At 42.9% G+C, this 19,017-nt stretch overlaps 1 protein-coding gene and 1 long non-coding RNA gene across 3 annotated transcripts in view; one reads left to right on the top strand and one right to left on the bottom strand.

Annotated features, from left to right (window-relative positions):
- The first annotated feature begins 5,897 nt into the window (after window positions 1-5,897).
- LOC118686194 (uncharacterized) lies at window positions 5,898-9,482 on the top strand. Its single transcript, XR_004980127.1, has 2 exons — window positions 5,898-6,327; window positions 6,804-9,482. It is a non-coding gene; the product is annotated as an uncharacterized LOC118686194 (long non-coding RNA).
- A 37-nt stretch (window positions 9,483-9,519) lies between these two features.
- ZNF827 (zinc finger protein 827) overlaps window positions 9,520-19,017 on the bottom strand; it is a 98,743-nt gene continuing 89,245 nt past the window's right edge. The window contains exons 11-14 of one of the 2 annotated variants that reach the window (XM_036382263.2): window positions 17,531-17,697; window positions 14,405-14,596; window positions 14,133-14,310; window positions 9,520-11,341 (exon numbers count right to left, since the gene is read on the bottom strand). In XM_036382263.2, the coding sequence (XP_036238156.1) occupies window positions 10,534-11,341; window positions 14,133-14,310; window positions 14,405-14,596; window positions 17,531-17,697 (1,345 nt within the window). In that variant the 3' untranslated portion in view covers window positions 9,520-10,533. Of the gene's footprint in view, window positions 11,342-14,119; window positions 14,311-14,404; window positions 14,597-17,530; window positions 17,698-19,017 lie in introns of both variants that reach the window. The other variant, XM_054514669.1, reaches the window with a different exon arrangement.

Genomic DNA, 19,017 nt, shown 5'->3' with positions numbered 1-19,017 from the left:
ACTTCTAGATTCTTAGGAAGGTGTATTGTATAATTCACACAATAAATTGTATTGTGTATTGTTCTCCTTTTCCTTATTTCTCCCTGTAGATGGAAAGCTGCTAGAGCTGGGGTGAAATCCATGCTACCTTTAATTACTAAGGGCAAAGTCCCACTTTTGCAAAGCACTTCTCTCTTCATTTCTTTCCACTCTGGATCTTTGCATCTCTGTCTTGTGAGTTGTTTGTCATTTCTAGCCTGACAGGGCAATGCTGGCAGGGCTACCTCACAGGTGCAGCCCTCTTCACCACTGTTAGATGAGGGAAAACGCATTTTTCATCTGGAGTTAGAAAATGATCCACACTATAGTCTCTTGCTCAAAATCCAGGCTGTTTCTCTTCAAGAGATGCTGAAGTTTTATCATGCATCTGACTGGCTGATGCCGCAGTATGGAGCCTTTATTTATAGATGTGTATAAATAAAATCAATCTTCCTCTACAAACTGTCAAATTGTATTGCCCAAAAGCTGAGGAATCTGCAGTTCATTAAATCTGGAGATAATGAATGACCCCAACTCTCTAGAAAGAGCACCTTCTGTTCAGAATGGCTGGTTTGTTTTAATCTGGCTGCTGACGTGAGTTGTCTACAGTTTTTTCCTGCAAAAAATGAAACTATTGTTTTTGATGTGTTAAAGAAGTTACTGCACGATGGTATTTAGTGTAATTATGTTAACTCATGTTATGAATTAAAGAGATCCTGAATAGTTGAAGGTGTGTGTGGTGATATGAGCACAGACAAACCAAGATGTGCAGGCAGATGAGGGAGGGGAATTACTTAAAGAACCTCTTCATCTTCTGACATTGTTTGTTCAAGGGAGAGGGCAGATTATTGGCAGCAGGTGCCCTGAGCACTTGGTATGGCTGGCTGCTGCTCACCTTTTTGGGATCTAGGTTTGAATTACAGTGTTCTCTTTCATCTTTATCAGGAAAAAAGAACCACATTTTGAACTGAAGTACCTCAAGGTTAACTCCCATGACTTATAAATTAAGAAAAAAACCAATTGCTTGTCTTCATGGCCAGCCTATGACACGGAGGATGCATTACCCATTTCCTAGTTAAGCTGCATTAATCTGTTTTCTGACTCCTCTCATGTCCAAAACAACCTGCAGGCCCTGTCAGGGCACAGCCATATTGAGCTGGCTGGAGAAAGGGTTGGTTTCAGGACCCTCCAACAGGTTTTTAATTAGAGTCTGGAACTCCTGCCTCTCCATTCTTGGAGAGTTTTATTGCCAGTCTCAGGTCCTCCCTGTAATGAGCTGAAACTGGATGGGTTTTGGCATATGCCTGATTGTCCATTAGCAAGAGAACCTGTGCTAATTGCCTAGAACCCCCCAAGATCCATAGGGCTGAGCAGATGGACGGTGTGGGACAGGCTGCTGTCTCCTCTTGCCTCTGCCCAGGCTCCCAGTTGCCTGCTGGGGTCAAAGAGGGTGAGACCTTTCCCTGCAGCCAGCAGCAGTCTCTGTCTGTGGCTGGAAGGTTCCCTGTGCTCTCTCACCTTGCTGGGAGACCTTCCAAAGGTCTTTGGAAGAGGTGGGAAGGTATCTTTTCCTTGAGGGTGGCTTTCTATGCTGGCTGTCCTCTTTATAGCCAGGAGGGAAAGGGTAAACAAGGATACTGTCAGAATTCAAGCTGAACACATCCTTGGGATGGTGTAAGATGTCAGATTTCACTTGGCTTGACTGACAATATTAATTGTGTTCTTGGGTAAGTGCTTTTTGCCTTTTTGTTTACAGGAAAAGAGTCTTCAGAAAGTCCCTCTCAGAAAGCTTGCGATGAGATGATGTGAGGGACATGGCAGTCTTACATTGGAAGCAAGATAATTGATTTGAGTTTATTCTGACACTGAGCTGGTTACAACAAGCAGTCTGCCCTCTGCAAAAGCAGAGCAAGAGGAGAGCGGGTCTGAGCACTTCTGCTGGGGTGAAATTCTCTGGCTTTCAGTGTTTGCACAGTGAATTCAGTGTCAACATACACACAGACAGCAGATCTCAGAGGAGTCAGAGGTAAGTAGCCTGGCTTTTTGAGGTTTCTAGAAAGAGCTGCAGAGCTAAGGGATTTCTTCTGAGTTTTTGGTCTGTCATGAACTGGCAGGTGACATGGGAGGAGGAAGTCCCTGGTCATTTGGCAGTGCCAAGAGCAAGCTTTGAACCATGCAAGCTTCTGGCAGGTTAGGAAATATTGCCACTAGACATTTCCTGGCCTCTTGGCTGCCAGTGACAGTTTTGGGTGATCTTTTTGTTTATAAATGGTTGCTACTATTGAGTTGTCTCAGTTCCTCTCTTAGACTAGCCCAAGAAACTGAAAAAGTTCAATGGGAAACAGATTTTCTGAACAGTGCAAAACCGTACCCCATGCGTTTTCTTGTGGCTCTCTAAATGTGGAGGATTCTTGAAGTCTCTACCACCAAATAAGAGCCTGAATCTTGACAAACTGTTGATTAGGTGACAGAAAAAACTATTGACAACACTCATGTGACTTGGGCTGAATGGCAAATACAAAAGTTGAGTGCAGTTATTAGTTTTAATAGAGTAGCCAGAGGAGAGTAATAGTGTGAAGATGGGGAAGAAGACTGGCCTGGCTGAATAGGGATCTTTTGGTGAACTCAGGGAAGGAAAATAATTTCTGACCTTTAGAAGAAGAGGCAGACAACTCAGGAAAAGTACAAGGATGTCATTAGGTCATGTAGAGAGAAAATTAGAAAGGTGAAAGCTCAGCTGCAACTCTATCTGGCCTTCCCTGTGAACGATAATAAAGCAGTGTCTTAATAAATTCATTAATAACAAAAGGAGGGCCTTGGAGGTCTTTTCCCACCTTAATGATTATAGGACTCTGTGAAATGCATTTATCCTTGAAACATGATACCCTAATTTTTGTGAAGTACTTAAATTCACCCTCAGTTATATTTTCCTGGTTGGAGTTGCTGGAGGACTGAATTTCCTGGCTCTGATTTTGAGAAATCTGTCACTTTGAGTAGGAATGAAACTTGACTGATGCAATCTTATCACAGTATCACCATATAAATGGATCTTATTTATTTTTAATTGAAATGTCAACTTAAAAGATGCAGTGCATATTTTTAAATCACATTGACATTATATTTAGATATTTTCATTAAGTTCTGGGTATGCAGTCCCATTAAAAATAGGGAGCTAAGTATAAAAACATGAAGTCTTAATGCTTGCTTACTAAATATTCAAGTGCAAGTGGGCATTGCTCTGGTAACACCTGTGAATAGAGCTATTCTGGTACATTTAAAAAGTGTCACTGCCATGAGTGACAGCCACCAATGTATTCATAGTACTTCAGAGCCCTGCTGATGGAAGGAGCTTTCCTGCAACCATTTATCTTCACTTACATTCCCATCCCATTTTAAATGTTTTTCTCTGTTTCAGGAAAGAGACGTCCAGAGATTTTTTTATTGTTAAAACAAGCACTGCTTCTAACTCTGCTGGAATGCAGCTGCACACTGTGTACTGGAAGTCTGGATGCCAGGGAAGTGTTAATCCCTGCAGTCGAGGGATACTTTAGTTTGTCTTCATTTGTTTTGCTGGTTCTTGCCCCAGGCAGGGCCTAGACCAGGCTCATGTGCTAATTTGTGGCAACTTGAGGCATTGAGAGCAAACTGGGAGAAACCCACTCCCGTTCATGGATGCAGTCCAGCACCTATGGCTCCAAAGTCCTGCTCACCCATGTGTGAGCACCTTAGTTAGGGCTTTGACCCTCCCACCTGGCTTCCTGGTAAATCTCTTAAAAAGCAAATTCTTCGGCCTGGTGTGTGAATGAACATTCCAGCCTTAAATAGCAGGGAAAGAATCAAGAAAGTATTTGATGCTTTGTTGATCAGCCGGGAAGCAAGGCCTATTTTTGGGTTTGGTCACTTTAGGCTGTGCTGCAAGCATTGGCATGAAGGTCTAGGGGCTCAGTGAGAGAACATTTTTCTCTTCTTTATTTAAACAGGCAAATTCTCAGAAAAGTAACAATCCAAAGTTTACACTTCCAGTGAAATGCTGTCTGAGAAGTGCTGGAAAGAGAAAGGTATGTGATAGAAAGTAGAGGTCTGAAAAGTAAAGTAGAGCAGAGCTAAATGCAAACAGAAGAGGAACTTCTACTACAGAAACTTGAAGTTTATTTTTAATAAATTATAGCCTAAACTGGAAAAAAATGGGGTGGGTTTAACTTTTTTTAGAGTTGTACCATATGTTGATTTTAATCATGATTAAGGTGGTAAGAGATGAAACAATTACAAAGAAAACCAAAACAAAGCAAAACCAAGCAGGGAAAGCCCTTCCCATTTTAAATAGGGAAATAGGCTGCCACAGGCTGCAAAAATAGTGCCATGCTATCACTTGATGCTCTTCTCTTCTCCTGTACAGTTGTTAGGATTTTTTGGGGTGATGCTTTCTTTTTCTTTTTTTTGACTTAATGAAACATTTCCAGTCAGTGTGTTCCCCTACTCCTGCTACTGCTTACCAGCCCTAAGTTTCCCTTTCCCTTTCCCTTTCCCTGTCAGATATGTAAATCAAGCCCCTGCCAGGCTGGTCAAAGGCAGGTGTTGTGGAAGCCCAACAGCTGCATTCCTGATGTACTGCCTGGCATCCATCTGCATGGCTTTCTAGGATATGTTCCCAAGAACCCTGCAAGGAGCCCAGCAGCCAGGAAAAATCCCAGTATTTGGTTCAAATGGACCTGCGGGTTCAGTCAAGGTGTGCCCCCATCCCTTTTCCAAGGGCTGTGCTGGGCACTGAGGCATTGGCTGCCCCATGTTCAAGGTTAGCTGTTAGTTCAGGGATTTTTTAATTGCATCTCAGGGAGTTTTTCAAAGTTTGGTGCAGGAGAAGATGCCTTTTTCCTTTGCAGACTCCTTGAGTGCTCTGCACTGGGGAGATGATGTTCCATTTGCTGCGGCTCCACAGACCCCGTGGTGGCTGGCAGACTCCAGGCAGGAGTGATTGCCCTGGTGTTTTATTAGCTCCCAGAAAATATATAGCAGGGAAAGAGGCCATGCAGGCTCCAGCACAGTCTGCCTGAGCTCTGACCCCTCGGCCAAAAGGCTACATTGCTTTTACAGCCAGCACTTAACCTTGCTGCTAAGACTTGTCAACAAGGAGGCCAATTAGCAGCAGATAAGATGGTGGATGATATAATGCAGATGTCTGTCCGGTAGGAGCAGAACTGATGTATTTTTAACACAACAAGGATCTTAAAACCTGGCTCTGCATAAATGATGCCATCCCCTCCACTGTAGAGAAGCCCTCTCGACAGTGAAGAGTTACAGAAAATTGTAGGTTTGTTGTTTTAGTTTGGTTTGGCTTTTTTTTCCCTTCCCACAAATTCTCTCTTCAAAGCCTTGTTCTGCTGGGCTCATGATGACTATGGCATGTGTAGGATTGTAAGAAATAGCTATGCAATGATGGCAATTTTAAGCTTATTTTTTTTAAACATAGATTAAAAATGTGAATATAGATTCAGAATGAAAACAGGGCACTTCTTGTTTTCCTGAAAGAGTCAGTACACAACTGGAGCTGTTTTCTGTAATCACACATGGATATTGGAATATTATCAGAAAATACAGACTAGGGAAATTTGAGCTAGTTGATTAAAATCATGCAGGTCGACAGGGCTGTTCTAGCCTCCTGCTGGAAAGGGCAGGGGCTCCTTATCACGTCTCAGCATGTCACACTGACACCCCTGCTTGGGTGAACACAGGGCTTTCCTGTCAGACTAAAGCTACAGGGGCTGATTGCAGGCAGTTTATGTTTTGGTTGAGACTGGCAGCCAGGATAATTCAGTGAGATAATTCAGGCCCCTCCCAGCTTATTTTAAGTAATTCTTCAGTCTGATTTTAGTGGTTTAGAACTTATTTAAACAATTAAGCCACTTCTTCATAGAATCACAGAATGGTTTGCACTGGAAGGGACCTTAAAGCCATCCAGTTCCAATCCACCTGCCATGAACAGGGACACCTTCTGCTGGACCAGATTGCTCAGAGTCCCCTCCAGGCTGGCCTGGAACATTTACAGGGATGGGGCATCCACAGCTGCTCTGGGCATGATTTGCATGATTGCCTTTTAATTGCTAGGATAACTATTTATGTCTAGTGCAAAAAACTCCACAGAGAGTCTCACTGTATATTTTCTATTATAGTGTGGGCAGGAAGAGAGGGAGACACCACATCTTCTTGAGAGACACCATGACTTACCAACTTTGTGTCAAAGCTTTTCTTTCAGCTAAGGAGCCAGCAGCAGAAGAGGAGCAGTGAATTCCAACACCCAGCAACACGTACAAGGTACTGATAAAGGCCCTGAAAATTAGTATTCATACCTCAGGAGAGTAGAAATAACTCTAAGAAGTTTCTTTCAGTTGAGTAGACATTAACACTGCCCTAACTGCAGGAAAAAGGCAGTCCAGATATATTTAATGTTAACATTAATATATGTGAGGGTAATTCTTATCTAATGAACAACCAGATTATTTTCTTTCCTCGGTTAGTGTTTAAGTAGTCTAACTTCCTTTTAGGATGTTGGGTATCTTTTCTTGTTCAGTGGAGTCAATTGTACCTTTGCTTCTTGGAAATTTGTCTGCTCTTAGGGTTTCCTTCTTTAGTATGCTCTGTGCATTTTAATCGTTCCAATAATCTCTGGTAAAAAAACCCAGGTTTTTCTAAAATGCTGATGAAATGAGTACACAATATTTTTATAATTAAAAAGGAATTATTGTTGTGACAATGTTTTAGTGCACCATGTTCTTTCATTCCCTGCTTAGTTCATCTCAAGGCAATTTCCTTGACTTCACTCGGTTTACTTCCAAGCAAGAGCAAGTCCACCAAACTACTGCTTAAGGATCTGATTTGTTTGAAATGCTTGACTGAGCAGAGTGTGCAGAAGAGGAATTATCCCCCTTGCAGAACTGACCTGGAAGGTTGCTACAAGCACAGAGCCCACAGAGTAAAGTCCTGGAGCTGTCCTCAGACTATGTGCTGTATTTTCTCATCAGGAGTGAGAGACAGAGCTTTCCTTTTCAATTTCAAAATTGAAGATTAATATCATTGATAAAAAGAAAAAACGTGAAGACATTATCTTCTTGTCTTGTAGGATAATCCTTTACTCCTCCCTCCAAATCAACTCTAAATATATTTAAGGTGAAAAAAAAAGAGAGAAAGGAAAACCAAAAGAAACCAGAATATAGCCAACCTTTTAATTAGAGTATATTGTACTTCCAAACTGGATACACTAGAAATTGGCAATGCAACATAAGATGCAAAGAAATATACCAGTTACTGTCAAAATGACCCTGTACAGCCTTATAATGCAAAAAGCTTTATACAATACAAATTTTTATTAATGTACACAAACCTTGACAGAATGATATTTGAACATAATACAACAAGTAAAAAAAAAAAAAAAAAAAAAGAAGAAGAAAGAAAAAAGTGCTGAGAACTTTAACTGAATTACTGAATGGAAAAACACGCCAGCTTTCATTAAAGAATGCATAGTGAAAACCAGTATGAAATTACCTTTATGGCAGGGGGAATTTATCAGAACTGTTGGTCATTAATCAGTAGGGGGAACCTCTGGAGAACATTCCTGTCTTTAGTCTTGAACTGCAAACAAATTATTTTAATATGCAAGAGCTCTGATAAATAGGGTATTTTTTTTTTCTTAAAAAAATAAAAACCTCCTAACACCCTTTTCCTTACAGAGAAAACTTCTGTAACTTGCCAGAAAGGATGAATTTATCCTTTCCAAAGTGCTAAACAAATTTCCCAGGTATGCTAAACATTGCCAGGTCAGATACTGGTGCAGTGGAACATGCTCAAAACACGTGGCAGGTCGCATGCGGGCAGCTCATTCTTGGAAGCTCCAGCCCCATTTATCTGCCATTTAGGTTTAGGTACAGTGGCCTACAATTATAACATTCCTCCTTCTTCTTCCTCCTGGACAGCTGTACCTTACCTGGAGTTGGTGTGAAAAACAAGCTTCTTGATTTGGGAGTGTTTGGTTTCCAGTGGTGTGGTCAGAGATGCGCGTGTGGAGCGTGTTTTACAGAACTGGTAGAGCTGCTGGATACAGATTGCAGATTTCATGCTGTCAAGATAGCAACTATTTTATGCTCTGAGTACTTCCCAACACAGTATTTTCTATTTAGTCTGTGCTCCCAGGGAGGTGTGAGCAGGAGCTCTGATGGAGTAAAGCATGGTGAGCAGGGCCCTGAGTTAGGTAAGTTGTTTACAGAGGTTTACACGCAGTTTGGAGCAGCTGGGTTCTCTGCACTGCATAGACAGACCTGCCAAGTGCTCATCTGAACCAAAACTGTCTGCTGGAATGTAAACAAATGGTGAGACTTCTCTGTCCTGTAATTAATAATGCCAAAGGATAACCTGCTATGGTTTTGGATATTTCCCCCTTGTAACTAGCTTCCAGTATGGTAACAGGAGTGTGCAGATTAGGATGGGATGTCCTCCATATACAGGAAGAATTTGGTCATGACAGTGGAGAATGTTTGGCTATCTCAGTACAAAACAAATGTAGGAATCTTGCAAATAGGTTAAAGTGATGCAAGTTTTGCATCCAGAAAGTCTTTCTACACAAGCTTCATTTAAGAACTAATGAAGACTGAGTTACATTTCTACTTGTCCATATGGCTAAGAGCCCTTGTGGACAAGAAATGCCTTCCTGCACCGGGTCGTTGCTTTCCTGCTGGGGTGGTTGGATCCCCCCCATCCCACAACAACCTGTAGAGGAAGTTCCTTCAGGACAGCACAGGGTGGGCAGATAGCATGAAAGATGTGACTCAGGGCACCTCCTACAGTGGCTTGGCCAAGGGACAGGGAGGCGACTGTGGCAAAAGCTAGGTCAGACACTTCTAATAGCTGGTAAAAGACAGCCAGACCCAAATCCAAGAGACACCACGGGAAACAGTAATTCAGTATGAAGGCATTCCTGTACATCACATGATCATTTTGAAAGGCTTCACATTTTATACTTCCAATTGTAAAACAGAGTGCTTTTAATCCCAGTCTTTCTTCCCACATATTAAGTTGTCTAAGGAACAGAAATCAATTAACGATCAGTTAGCTTCTCTTGCATTAAGATCACTCTTGGCATTTTGAGATTAAGAAAGGTTATACAACCAATCTGCATTTGCTTCTTCCTGCAATAAAGTGCTACATATAACATGTCATTTTAATGACCACAAGTAGGAGCATTAAATAAGTACAAAGTTAGCTTCCTAGCAGGACACACTCTATCTGCCATCAACAGAAAGGAATAAAGTATTACTGATGACATGGAGGGGAGTGAGAGGACTGTCAAATTTTGCAAGTACAATTGAAATACTGAGGGTATAAAAGAGAACTTTATGGTTCCAAAAGCATCTTTTTATAGCTTTATATTTCAAAGAAGTTACTGGTACCTTTTCAAATAAACAGTCTTATTAACTTCAGCCCACAATTTGTTTTTGTTCTTTTTTTTTTTTTGCAAGTGAGAAACAAACTAGTGCAAGACTAAAGCACTGTGCAAAACTGCCTTTTTTTTTAGTCTGAGTATTTATACCCAGAATTTATCCATACCCTTTTTTAAATCCCCTTGTTGGATTTTTTTTCCACCATAGAATTCTAGTTATACAAGTTGTTCCTGCAAAGTAAAAGGTAACCACTGCATAATACAGTATATATATATAATATTTATATGCCCTTTTAAAACAAAAGATGTATGCTGTGGCCCAGAGGCAGGTGTTTGTCACACCTGTGTGAGAGCTGAGAGTTGGGCCTGCTGTGTGGGTGTGTAGGCTGCACACACTGCATGTGTGTGGACATATACACACTCTTCTCATTGTCATGCTCTCATCCTGCAGTGCTGAAAGCAACTTTTTTTTCCTCACCAGTTCTACCCCAAATCCTCAAACCTTGACGACTGAATACAAGGCATCAAACAAGTAAAGGAAGCCGCAAACAGCACTGAAATAAAACACCAGTTCTCGCCCTGCCCCGCCCCAAACATTGCTCCTGAACAGCTCCACGGTTCAGGGGGAGGCCGGGGGAAGGCAGGGAGCGAGTGTGTGGAAAGGGGAAAAGAAGGATGATTAAAGAAGCCAATCCAAGGGATGTGCAAAAGCAATGTCATGGCACACTACAGGCAGCCTCTCTTCCACGCACCCGCACGCACACAAAGCCCAAAAATAAAATGCATCAATATGTCATCTAACAAGTGCTGATTGCCAATAAGGACACTCTTTTTTTTTTTTTTTCAGCTTAACAAGACAAAATAGTTTCTTAGATAAAGAGTGCTGGGAACATGCCTCTGAAGGTAGAAGTATGCAGTAGGTCACCTCTTGGAGATTTAATAAAGCAGCTTTCATGTCAATGCAATAAGTATACACACAGAGCCATTTGCTAAACCTTACTAATGATATAGTACAAGTGTTTGTTACCTTTGCAGCAATGTATAACCTGCTGGGTTCCTCGGGGGATTTTTGGTACAGAATGCAACTGCCCTCAGACAGTTTCTGCCCTTTCTGTTAGTCCAAGGTAGGCAAGGAAGGAGTGTTTAGGTGAAGAGGCACCTCCCGGTGCAGTCTGAGGTCTGGGTGGATGGAATGTGAGATCGTAGTGGTTTTTGGGGAAAAACATTGTTAAAGGAATAAGGTGGGCAAACTCTGAGTTCCAGTATTTATCGAAGCACAGGGAAGTGCCGTTGATGGCCAAGGCTTTCACTGCCAGGTTTGGCTCTGCCCCGCTGCCGTGTGCAGCCGACATAGCTACTGTTTGCAGAGCCTGGGAGGCAGACATGACTGAGAGGGGTGACAGAAGGTTCCTGGAGCTGATCGCTGGCAGGAGCGGACTGGCTTCCTTGGAGGTTGAATACTGGCCCTTCTTCTCCTCTTCAGAGCAGTCCCCGTTCTGGTGCTTCTTCACGTGGCGGCTGAAGACAAAAGGGTGGGTAGTCTTGAACAGGCACTCGTCACAGCTGAAGGTCTGGCGTGGAGCGTGCTTCAGTTTCTTGTGCAAGTTGAGATTGTCTTTGCGTTTGCAGCTGTAGCTGCACTGGTCACAGTGAAAAGGGCGCTCGCCGGTGTGGACACGCACGTGCTCGATCAGCTTGTTGGCCGTCTTGGACAGGTAGCCACACTGGTCACACTTGTAATGGTTGCCAAGGCGGTGCTCTCGGATGTGCATCTCCAGCTCCAGCTGGTTGGCTTTCACTGTCTGGCAGATCCGGCACTTGTACTCCATCTTGTAGTGAGTCTTCAGGTGGCACTCCATGGCTGCGGGGCGGTTCGTGGAGTAGATGCAGAACGGGCACCTGGCAACACAGCAAGGAAGGGCGGGGACAAAGAAAAGAGGAGTCACTCAGCTGGCAGACCTGCCTTCCTTCCTGCTTCAACCCTGGCACTCAGCCCCTTTCTGACCTACTAAGGAGAAGAAAAAGGCACTCAGTTCTCCCTGTGAAGCCTCTTTCCGATATCTGGTTCACCTTGACACTTCTCTACTTAAAGGAGGTTCGCCCATTTAATGGCATTCCTAGGAAAACATTGATTCACTCTGAAGGAGCATCCCTTTAACCTTCTGGCTTACCTTGATGGGGTCTTCCCCCAAAGCAGGCCGGGGAGTGCAGGGTGGGTGACTGATGCACGGGTACTTTGTGTAACGATTCCTAGTGTTTGCACGAAGTCACTTGGGCCATTTTTTTCCATTAAGAAGTGGTTTAAAGTGAGTGTTTACAGATGAGTATGAAAACAGCTGTTTAAGTAAAGATGGAATAAACTTGTAATACCACACGTACAGCAAAAGCTTAGGAATTCCCTTTTATGTGACCATGAACAATAAGCTTGCAGGGTATCCTGCTAGGAGCAGCTGAAAGCCAGGCTGTTGGGATGATTTGTAGGGACTCCCATTTCTGGGAGATGAACTAGCCATGCTGAAAGTGGTGTGTGCTTGGCAGTGTTTGCCTACAGCCGCCTCTGCCATGGTGGAAATTGCTCCTGTGTAGGAACAGGATGTGGCTTCTTCTTACTCACAGCAGCAAGCGTCCGGCCTGGGGTGGACATGGCAAAGGGCCTCACCCCAGTTCCTGAGCCAGGAGAGGCCAAGAAGGGTAGAGGAGGGAATCATGGAAGTTTGGAAAGAAGCCTGAGCTGCATGCTGAACAAGCCTGGCCACCCACCAAACCCCAAACAAACCCAAACCAGTTGCTTGGTGCAGCTGAGAGGAAGTTGGTGGGGACAGCTCCCTGCCAGGGTCTCTGCTGTACTGAACCAAGCACGCACCTTCCACATGGAGCTGGTGAGCTCAGAGAGCCAGGCTAGGTAAAAACTTACAGCTAAGGCAGCTGGCTGCTGTCTTCTAACATCCCTAGCTGCCACACATCTGTATTCACTGTTTAGCAGGTCTGCTAATTGTGTTCTGGCATTTTGGATAATTTCTAAGCTGAGATTCTCCCTATGTGTGTTTTCCTTGCTACATCTGGTTGCACCTACAGGTATAATAATGACCTACAAGTTAATCAAGAGATTTTTGAGGAAAGTGAGTAATAACAGGAGGACAAAGAGATACAAAAACACCTGGACACATTTCCTGATGCACATCAAGTACTCTGATCCAGAGAGGGACCTGTCACTGAGGCTTCTAATGTGATTATCTCTTTCACCAGAGGACTTGGCTGTCAATGCACACATACCTCTCCTGGGCTGGGTGCTCTCTGGATCAGAATCTCAGATTTTGACCTGGAGCTGGAAGAATCATGTTTTTTTTCTCTTCCCCCACAGCAAACAGGAGACAGAAAAATACAATTTACTTAGATCTCTTCAGGCTCTTCTGGATGCCTTAAAAAAAAATAAATCAGAGCTTTTTCTTAGATGCAGCTTTCAAGGTACCTAATTATTACTTGAACTGGGCAGGACTATAGACTGAGAAACCCATTCTGTCGGGAAGACTTGAGTCATATTATGGTCATGGTTTTTCCTTGGTAAATAGAACAGATTTTACGCAGCTTAAACCAAATGTGCATTAGACAACTGGTCTGTATTCCAAGGCAGACATCCCGTCGTTCTGACACAGTGCTTGTTTCTCAATCTGGTCTTCTTTCCACATTCAGTCATCTCATCTCAAGTGACCACAGATCCCAGTCTGTGGAACTACTGAGCTGCAGACCAGAGGCTGCCTGGCAAACAGGACCAGTTTTCCAAAGCCGCACGCGGTAACGTTGGGCGCAGTGTGCTCCTCGTGTCCCAGCCACAGCACACCGACATCAGCCTGAGCAGCAGGAGCAGCAGGAGCTGGGAGCCCTGTCCTGCACCCTAGCTGGGCTCCCAGTGCTTCCAGCCTTTATTCCTGCAGCAGCTGGACCAGACAGAGGCCAGGGTTGTGCCTCTTTCATAACATCACACTGCCTGCCCAGAGACAAGCGTTTGGCCCCAGCAGCCCCTCCTTCTCTCAGGGGTCAGACTTTGACATAAGGGCACACTCATTCTCTAGAAACACTGCTCTGCACCAAAAGACCCTAAAGATACCACCACAGCCAAAACCAAAGGGCTTTTATCTTAAAAGACTGTATTACTCATTACATGTTAATTTATACAACAGTGATTGTTGTGGGGCATGCAAACAAAGCAGGAAGCATCCAAGTTATTCATTCTTGGAGAGAAATGACTTTGGATTTGAGTATACAAAGGCTATAACCTTTAAGGTTGTAACTTCATACCGAGAGGCTGCACAGGATTTAGTTTCTTTGAGCCAGGTGCAGAATAGAGCCTGTGCTGGGAGCTTCTTTTGCTCGGATGCCTTGGAAAAAACCCTTATTTTGCCAAAAGCTCTTTGCAGTACTGCCTCATTCTCTGCAGGACCCATCACATACTGTCACCTCTTCGACTTGAGTGGGGAAAGGACCACAGTTTGTTAGAGCTCCTCTGCTGCTAGGTTACCAATCTGCTGTAAGGATGCAAGCCTGAAGGACAGGCCTTGGGTCATCTAAACTCAAGGAAGCCCCAAATCCGGATTATTAGTTAACCAACCCTTTCTGACTGACTTCTTTTGTCCTATCCCCACAGTATTAAAGTGCTTAACACAGTAAAAGTTTGTGTACTTGCTTTCCTTACTTGAGCCCACCGGTGGGGACAGTGTGGCATTTCTTGTGCTCCAGTAATTGCTCAGGTGTCTTCATGAACTTGTGGCACACGTCACACTCGAACATTCGTGTGATCAGGTGGATTTGCAGGTGACGCTCAAACATATTTTTTGTTTTGCAGACAAAGTTACAGAAAACACATTCAAAGCCTGAAAAATAGAACAGCAGAACTTAGTCCTTACCCTGTGGCCAGACTTACTGCAGAGAGAGTGAGAGTTTGTATTTGTTAAACTAATTTTTTACCTTTCTCTGACTTCTCTTCAGTGTTCACTGAGGTCTGACTACCAGGCACTACAGAAATGACCAGTAGGTTGTTTGACCCCTTGGATTTTGGGGCTACATCTGCATCTTCTTTGCTGTTGGCAGAGTCACTCAGTGCTGACAGCGAAGATGAAGATGGACTGTTAGACTCACTGGGTGTCTTCCTCTCTTCAGCTGAAAAACAAAGAAAAATAACTAGTTCAGCAGATCAGATGGAGTCTCCATGATTCTGTTTTAAACTTCAGGAAGTGCTTATAGTCAGAGTTAATTCAAAACAAGTCTGAAATTAATTGGGCTGATTAAAAAACATTGTTGGGCCTCCTTCCTTTTTATTAGTGTTTAACCAGAGTACATCTCTCAGTTTATCCTGCAATTGAGTGCTACTGTGATGGTAGAGGGAAGGGATCATACAATTCTACCTCATTACTGGACCGAAAAGAATCCCAAGAAAACACTTTGATTACTCTGAGTTCAAAACCTTGTCACTCAGAAATGGAACTGAATTTCTGTACGTTTGAGAGGCAGAAACCAAAAGAACCTACTGGTCCAAGCTAAACTTCCCCCTCCTCTCCATTTATGTGGATCCAGTGAGTAAATGTGAGATGAAGAGTAAAGGAGAATAATCTTCCTCATTGTACTGAAGGGTGTCCTCAGTAATCATTGCAGAGGTAACAATGTGGTCTCAAAATTTATATGCCTTTATTAGGATCTCCTTCAAAGATAATTGAAAAGCATGTTATTTAACTGGACTTAGAGCTTCTTTATGGAAGAAAGAAAGAAAGCATCAGAACTTCCTTATGTGTGCAGTAAATGTATGAAGTCCAAATCCCAAGTCCTATCACACACTAGAACTGAACAAGAGAGAGTTCCCATATGAGAACTGCCATGAGCAAACGAAGCAAGGATGGGCAAATTATTCCCTCCCACCCATGTCCTGGTTCAATGAGAGCTGTGTTAAAAGCTGAGACTTCACTAAAACTTCAAATTCTCCATGTGATACAATCCCCTGACCAAGGCCTCTGTGAACACCAGCACCTGTGTACTTAACTTTAAACTGAGTGGCACCTTTAAGATAAAAATGTAGGAATGCACTAATGAAATCTGATGACCTGAGCTGCCAGTAGGGAGGATGACTGGATATCATACAGAAAGATTCACTGACCTTGGGGACAAGAGTAATACAAATGGAATGAAATTTAATAGCACAGAGAACAAGGTTATGACCTGAAGGGCCAGTAACAAGAATTTTTGCTACAAATGAGAAGTGCTTAGGTTGGAAACAGTCAAGGAAAACAAAAGCAGAATTGGAGCAGAACAAGGGATGAATATGAGCAATCAGTGTTGGGAGCCTTCAAGGAAGGTAAATGTGATCACAGAATGCTATTGTGTCACCTATTCCCAGTAGCTGCTGCTGGTTTGTACTGCCACCACTGCTTATTTCATTTCAGCATGTACAGCTGTGATTGCATATGTCCAGAGCAGGGGGTCCAACAAGAACACGTGCAGTGAGGGATTGGTACAGCAGGAAAACTGTGTTCCATATAGGAAAAGGCTCAGTGTACATTTAGAGGGCAGAGTGTTGTTCTCCAGAAATGCACTTAAGGAATAAATACTGTGGAAGGAGGGATGAAAGGTGGAAGGAGGAAAAGGAGGACTGCTGTTTCAGATAGAGGGCAGTTCTGGACACAAACAATGTTTGTGTACTCTGATTATCACTACAACACACACTAGAAATTTTAAAAAGATCCCTAATCTTTAATGCAAGAAGTCTACAGCTGCCTGTCCCTTGAAATAGTTCATTTAAAACAATGATACTTCTTTGAAGGCATATGCCATATCCTCACAAACAGCCCCTTTATGACCTGGCAACATCACAGGATAAGGAACTGGAGGCAAGTGACCCAGAAATCCATTCTATTTTTCACTCTGTATTTGCCATATGTGTGAACATTTGGCTGAATCCCCAGCTGAGGGGCTCACTTGGGCAGGGTGAAGGAAGAACAAGGGGGTTTTGCCTATCATCAAAAGACAAGTAGCAGTTTCAATCTTTTAGCCACAATAGGAAAATACAGCAGAGCACAGCTCACTTTTGAGCTCTGAGGCTTTTCACATAGCTATGGGTGGTGTTTCTCATTTGCCTTGAACTCCTCTTTATGAAGTGAAGTAGTGCTGAGAGCTATGCTGGCATAAAATCCCTTGAGAGCTTTCCAGTAGTTCATATTTCTGTGGTTTCATTTAACTAATGTATCTGTGAACACAACCAATTGTATTCTTCTCTCCCCTCTTCTTCATCCCTCCTGTTTTCCCTATTTTATTCCTGGTAGGACAAGAAAAGCAATTTAGTGATGGAAAACTTGTGCTGGATGCAATCAGGTTCTGTATTGTAAATACAACTGTGAGTAGTTTGTGGCAGCAAAAATGCTTCTGCCTGGTCTTATAAAAGAAATTAATTAAGAAGATTCCAATTTTCTTCTCCTTAAATTATGCCAGACTTCATTAGTTGGACTAAGCATATGGAGCTTGTTTGAAAACTGCTATTGCTCTTATCCTTGGCTATTAAGTGAGCAGGACCAGGGAGCGAGCACGACTTGTTCTGCTATTTAATATAAAGTACATTTATGGTATTGCTGAATCACAGTGTCAACTAAACATCAGCATCAAATTCCAAACTGATAGACTGGGGGGGCAAACACAGAGAGGAGCAAAGCTCAACATAATGTTTATTTCAGACTTAGAGCCAGGTATGCACAATTAGCTCTCAAAGTCACCTTATCATTGCTCAAGTCAAAGCAGGATTTTGATGAAATAGTAAACCAGAAAAACAAATGAAATATTTGACTGACTCCAGCAGGAGAGGGGATTTGGAGGATAAGGGAATAGGAAGAAGAAGGGCTAAGTACTCCTTCATTTGTTTCACTAAGCTTGAAAATTGATCTGCACTACCAGATTATTTGCCTGGCTGGAGTCCAATTCACTTCAACTTTGAGAGATCAGGCCTTAATTAGCAAGCATTTCAGTGAAAGCAGAGTGCTAATGGGAAGTGTGAAGGTTGCACCTAAAAAGCAAGGAAGAGAGAGATCACTGCAGCTGGGAGAGAGGGATCATCACCTGTGTGCTTGTTGTTGACATGAGCCTTCATATCTGCCTCTTCCATAGTGACAAAATCGCACGCCGTGCAGCAAATGGAGAACATCCACTGCTCCTTATCCACGTGGAGGGACATATGACTGACAAACTGGACATTCATCTCTGTCTCAAACCCACACACATGGCAGCTGCAGGCAGAAGAGAATTCAAGAGTTAAAGAAACATTCAAAACCAAATCACAAACAGCAGCCTATTGCCTTTCCCCAAATTTGTAAGAGGAAACTCACACCACAGTTTTCTGCTCTTCCTTGCTGCTCAGTGTTCACTGCAAAACTCTTTTGTCTGCTGAACTGCCTTTGAACTGATGGCCATGCCAATGTGATTAAGGGCATGCACAATGCAACAATCCTGTACATGCTATAATGATGCTAAATAATCATAAAGTTAATTAAAAACTACAGATTCCAGATGCTGTACATCACCTAACCGATTCCTTTGGGCAATAAGAGGCACTGCAGCTTTGCCAAGATGTTTAGTACAGCTGATACACTGACAAACAGAGAGCTTGCTGCACACTCCAGGAGTGATTTTCAAGCCCTGGAATGGTTCCCATGCCAAACTGGGATCTTGTGCAAAACTGCCTGGCAGTTTCAGTGTAAGCAAGTAAAAATGGGTTCAAACATTTCTTATGCTTGACTGGAAAACAGCAGTCTTCAGCTATGCAAATAATTAGCAGAGATACAGATTTTGCAGCCAGCACATAAACAGAGTGATACTGAGAGGCAGCGGAAAGGACCCTTTAATTTAACTTTCTTTGTAGAGTCCTCCTCTTGCTTTGATTAGGCCATTAACATTTAAAACAAGCCAGAAAGATTGGAAAAGGCATATACTCCAGGGCACTATTTTGCTTTCCCAAGGGGAAGCACTAGATAATCTAATCCAGCAGGTCTCATTTATTTCTTACTTCTATGATTTTGTAATTAAATCTGCTCTTGGCACTTTGACTAAAAGTAAGAGTGATTTGGTAATCTGCTTGGCCACTAGAGTGCACATCACAGTTTGCAGAGTGCACAACAGTGCATACAACAAGAAGAATGTCTAAATATCCATTTTATCTGGGCAATTCCTTTCAATTTTTCAGGCAAATTCTCCTGAAGGTTTTCTTTCTTTCACCATGTTGGTCACAGAATGTATATACCTCTACCAAACAGAGGAAATTTGTAGATTGCTATAACAATTCTTGATAACACTTTTAAACTACTTGATTTCATGGATTTGGCTGAAGACAATGGAACAATCAGAGGCAACTGGAAACACTGGGTTTTAGATTTGCTGTGAATCCGTGTACACAACAGGATGTTTCCAAACACAAAACTTAAAGGAACACTGCTTAAAAAGTTAGAGGGGCTTCTAAGAGCCCAGCTGCCTCACAAAGCCACTCAAAAAAACAATTCCACAGCAATCCCTCGAGTCCTTCCCAATGGGCAGCCAAGTCAAACAGCACGAAG

The sequence above is a fragment of the Molothrus ater genome, chromosome 4, assembly GCF_012460135.2.
Source record: "Molothrus ater isolate BHLD 08-10-18 breed brown headed cowbird chromosome 4, BPBGC_Mater_1.1, whole genome shotgun sequence".
Taxonomy (NCBI): Eukaryota; Metazoa; Chordata; class Aves; order Passeriformes; family Icteridae; genus Molothrus; species Molothrus ater.
Note: the sequence above shows the minus strand (reverse complement) of the source record. Positions and strands in the feature narration are given on the sequence as shown.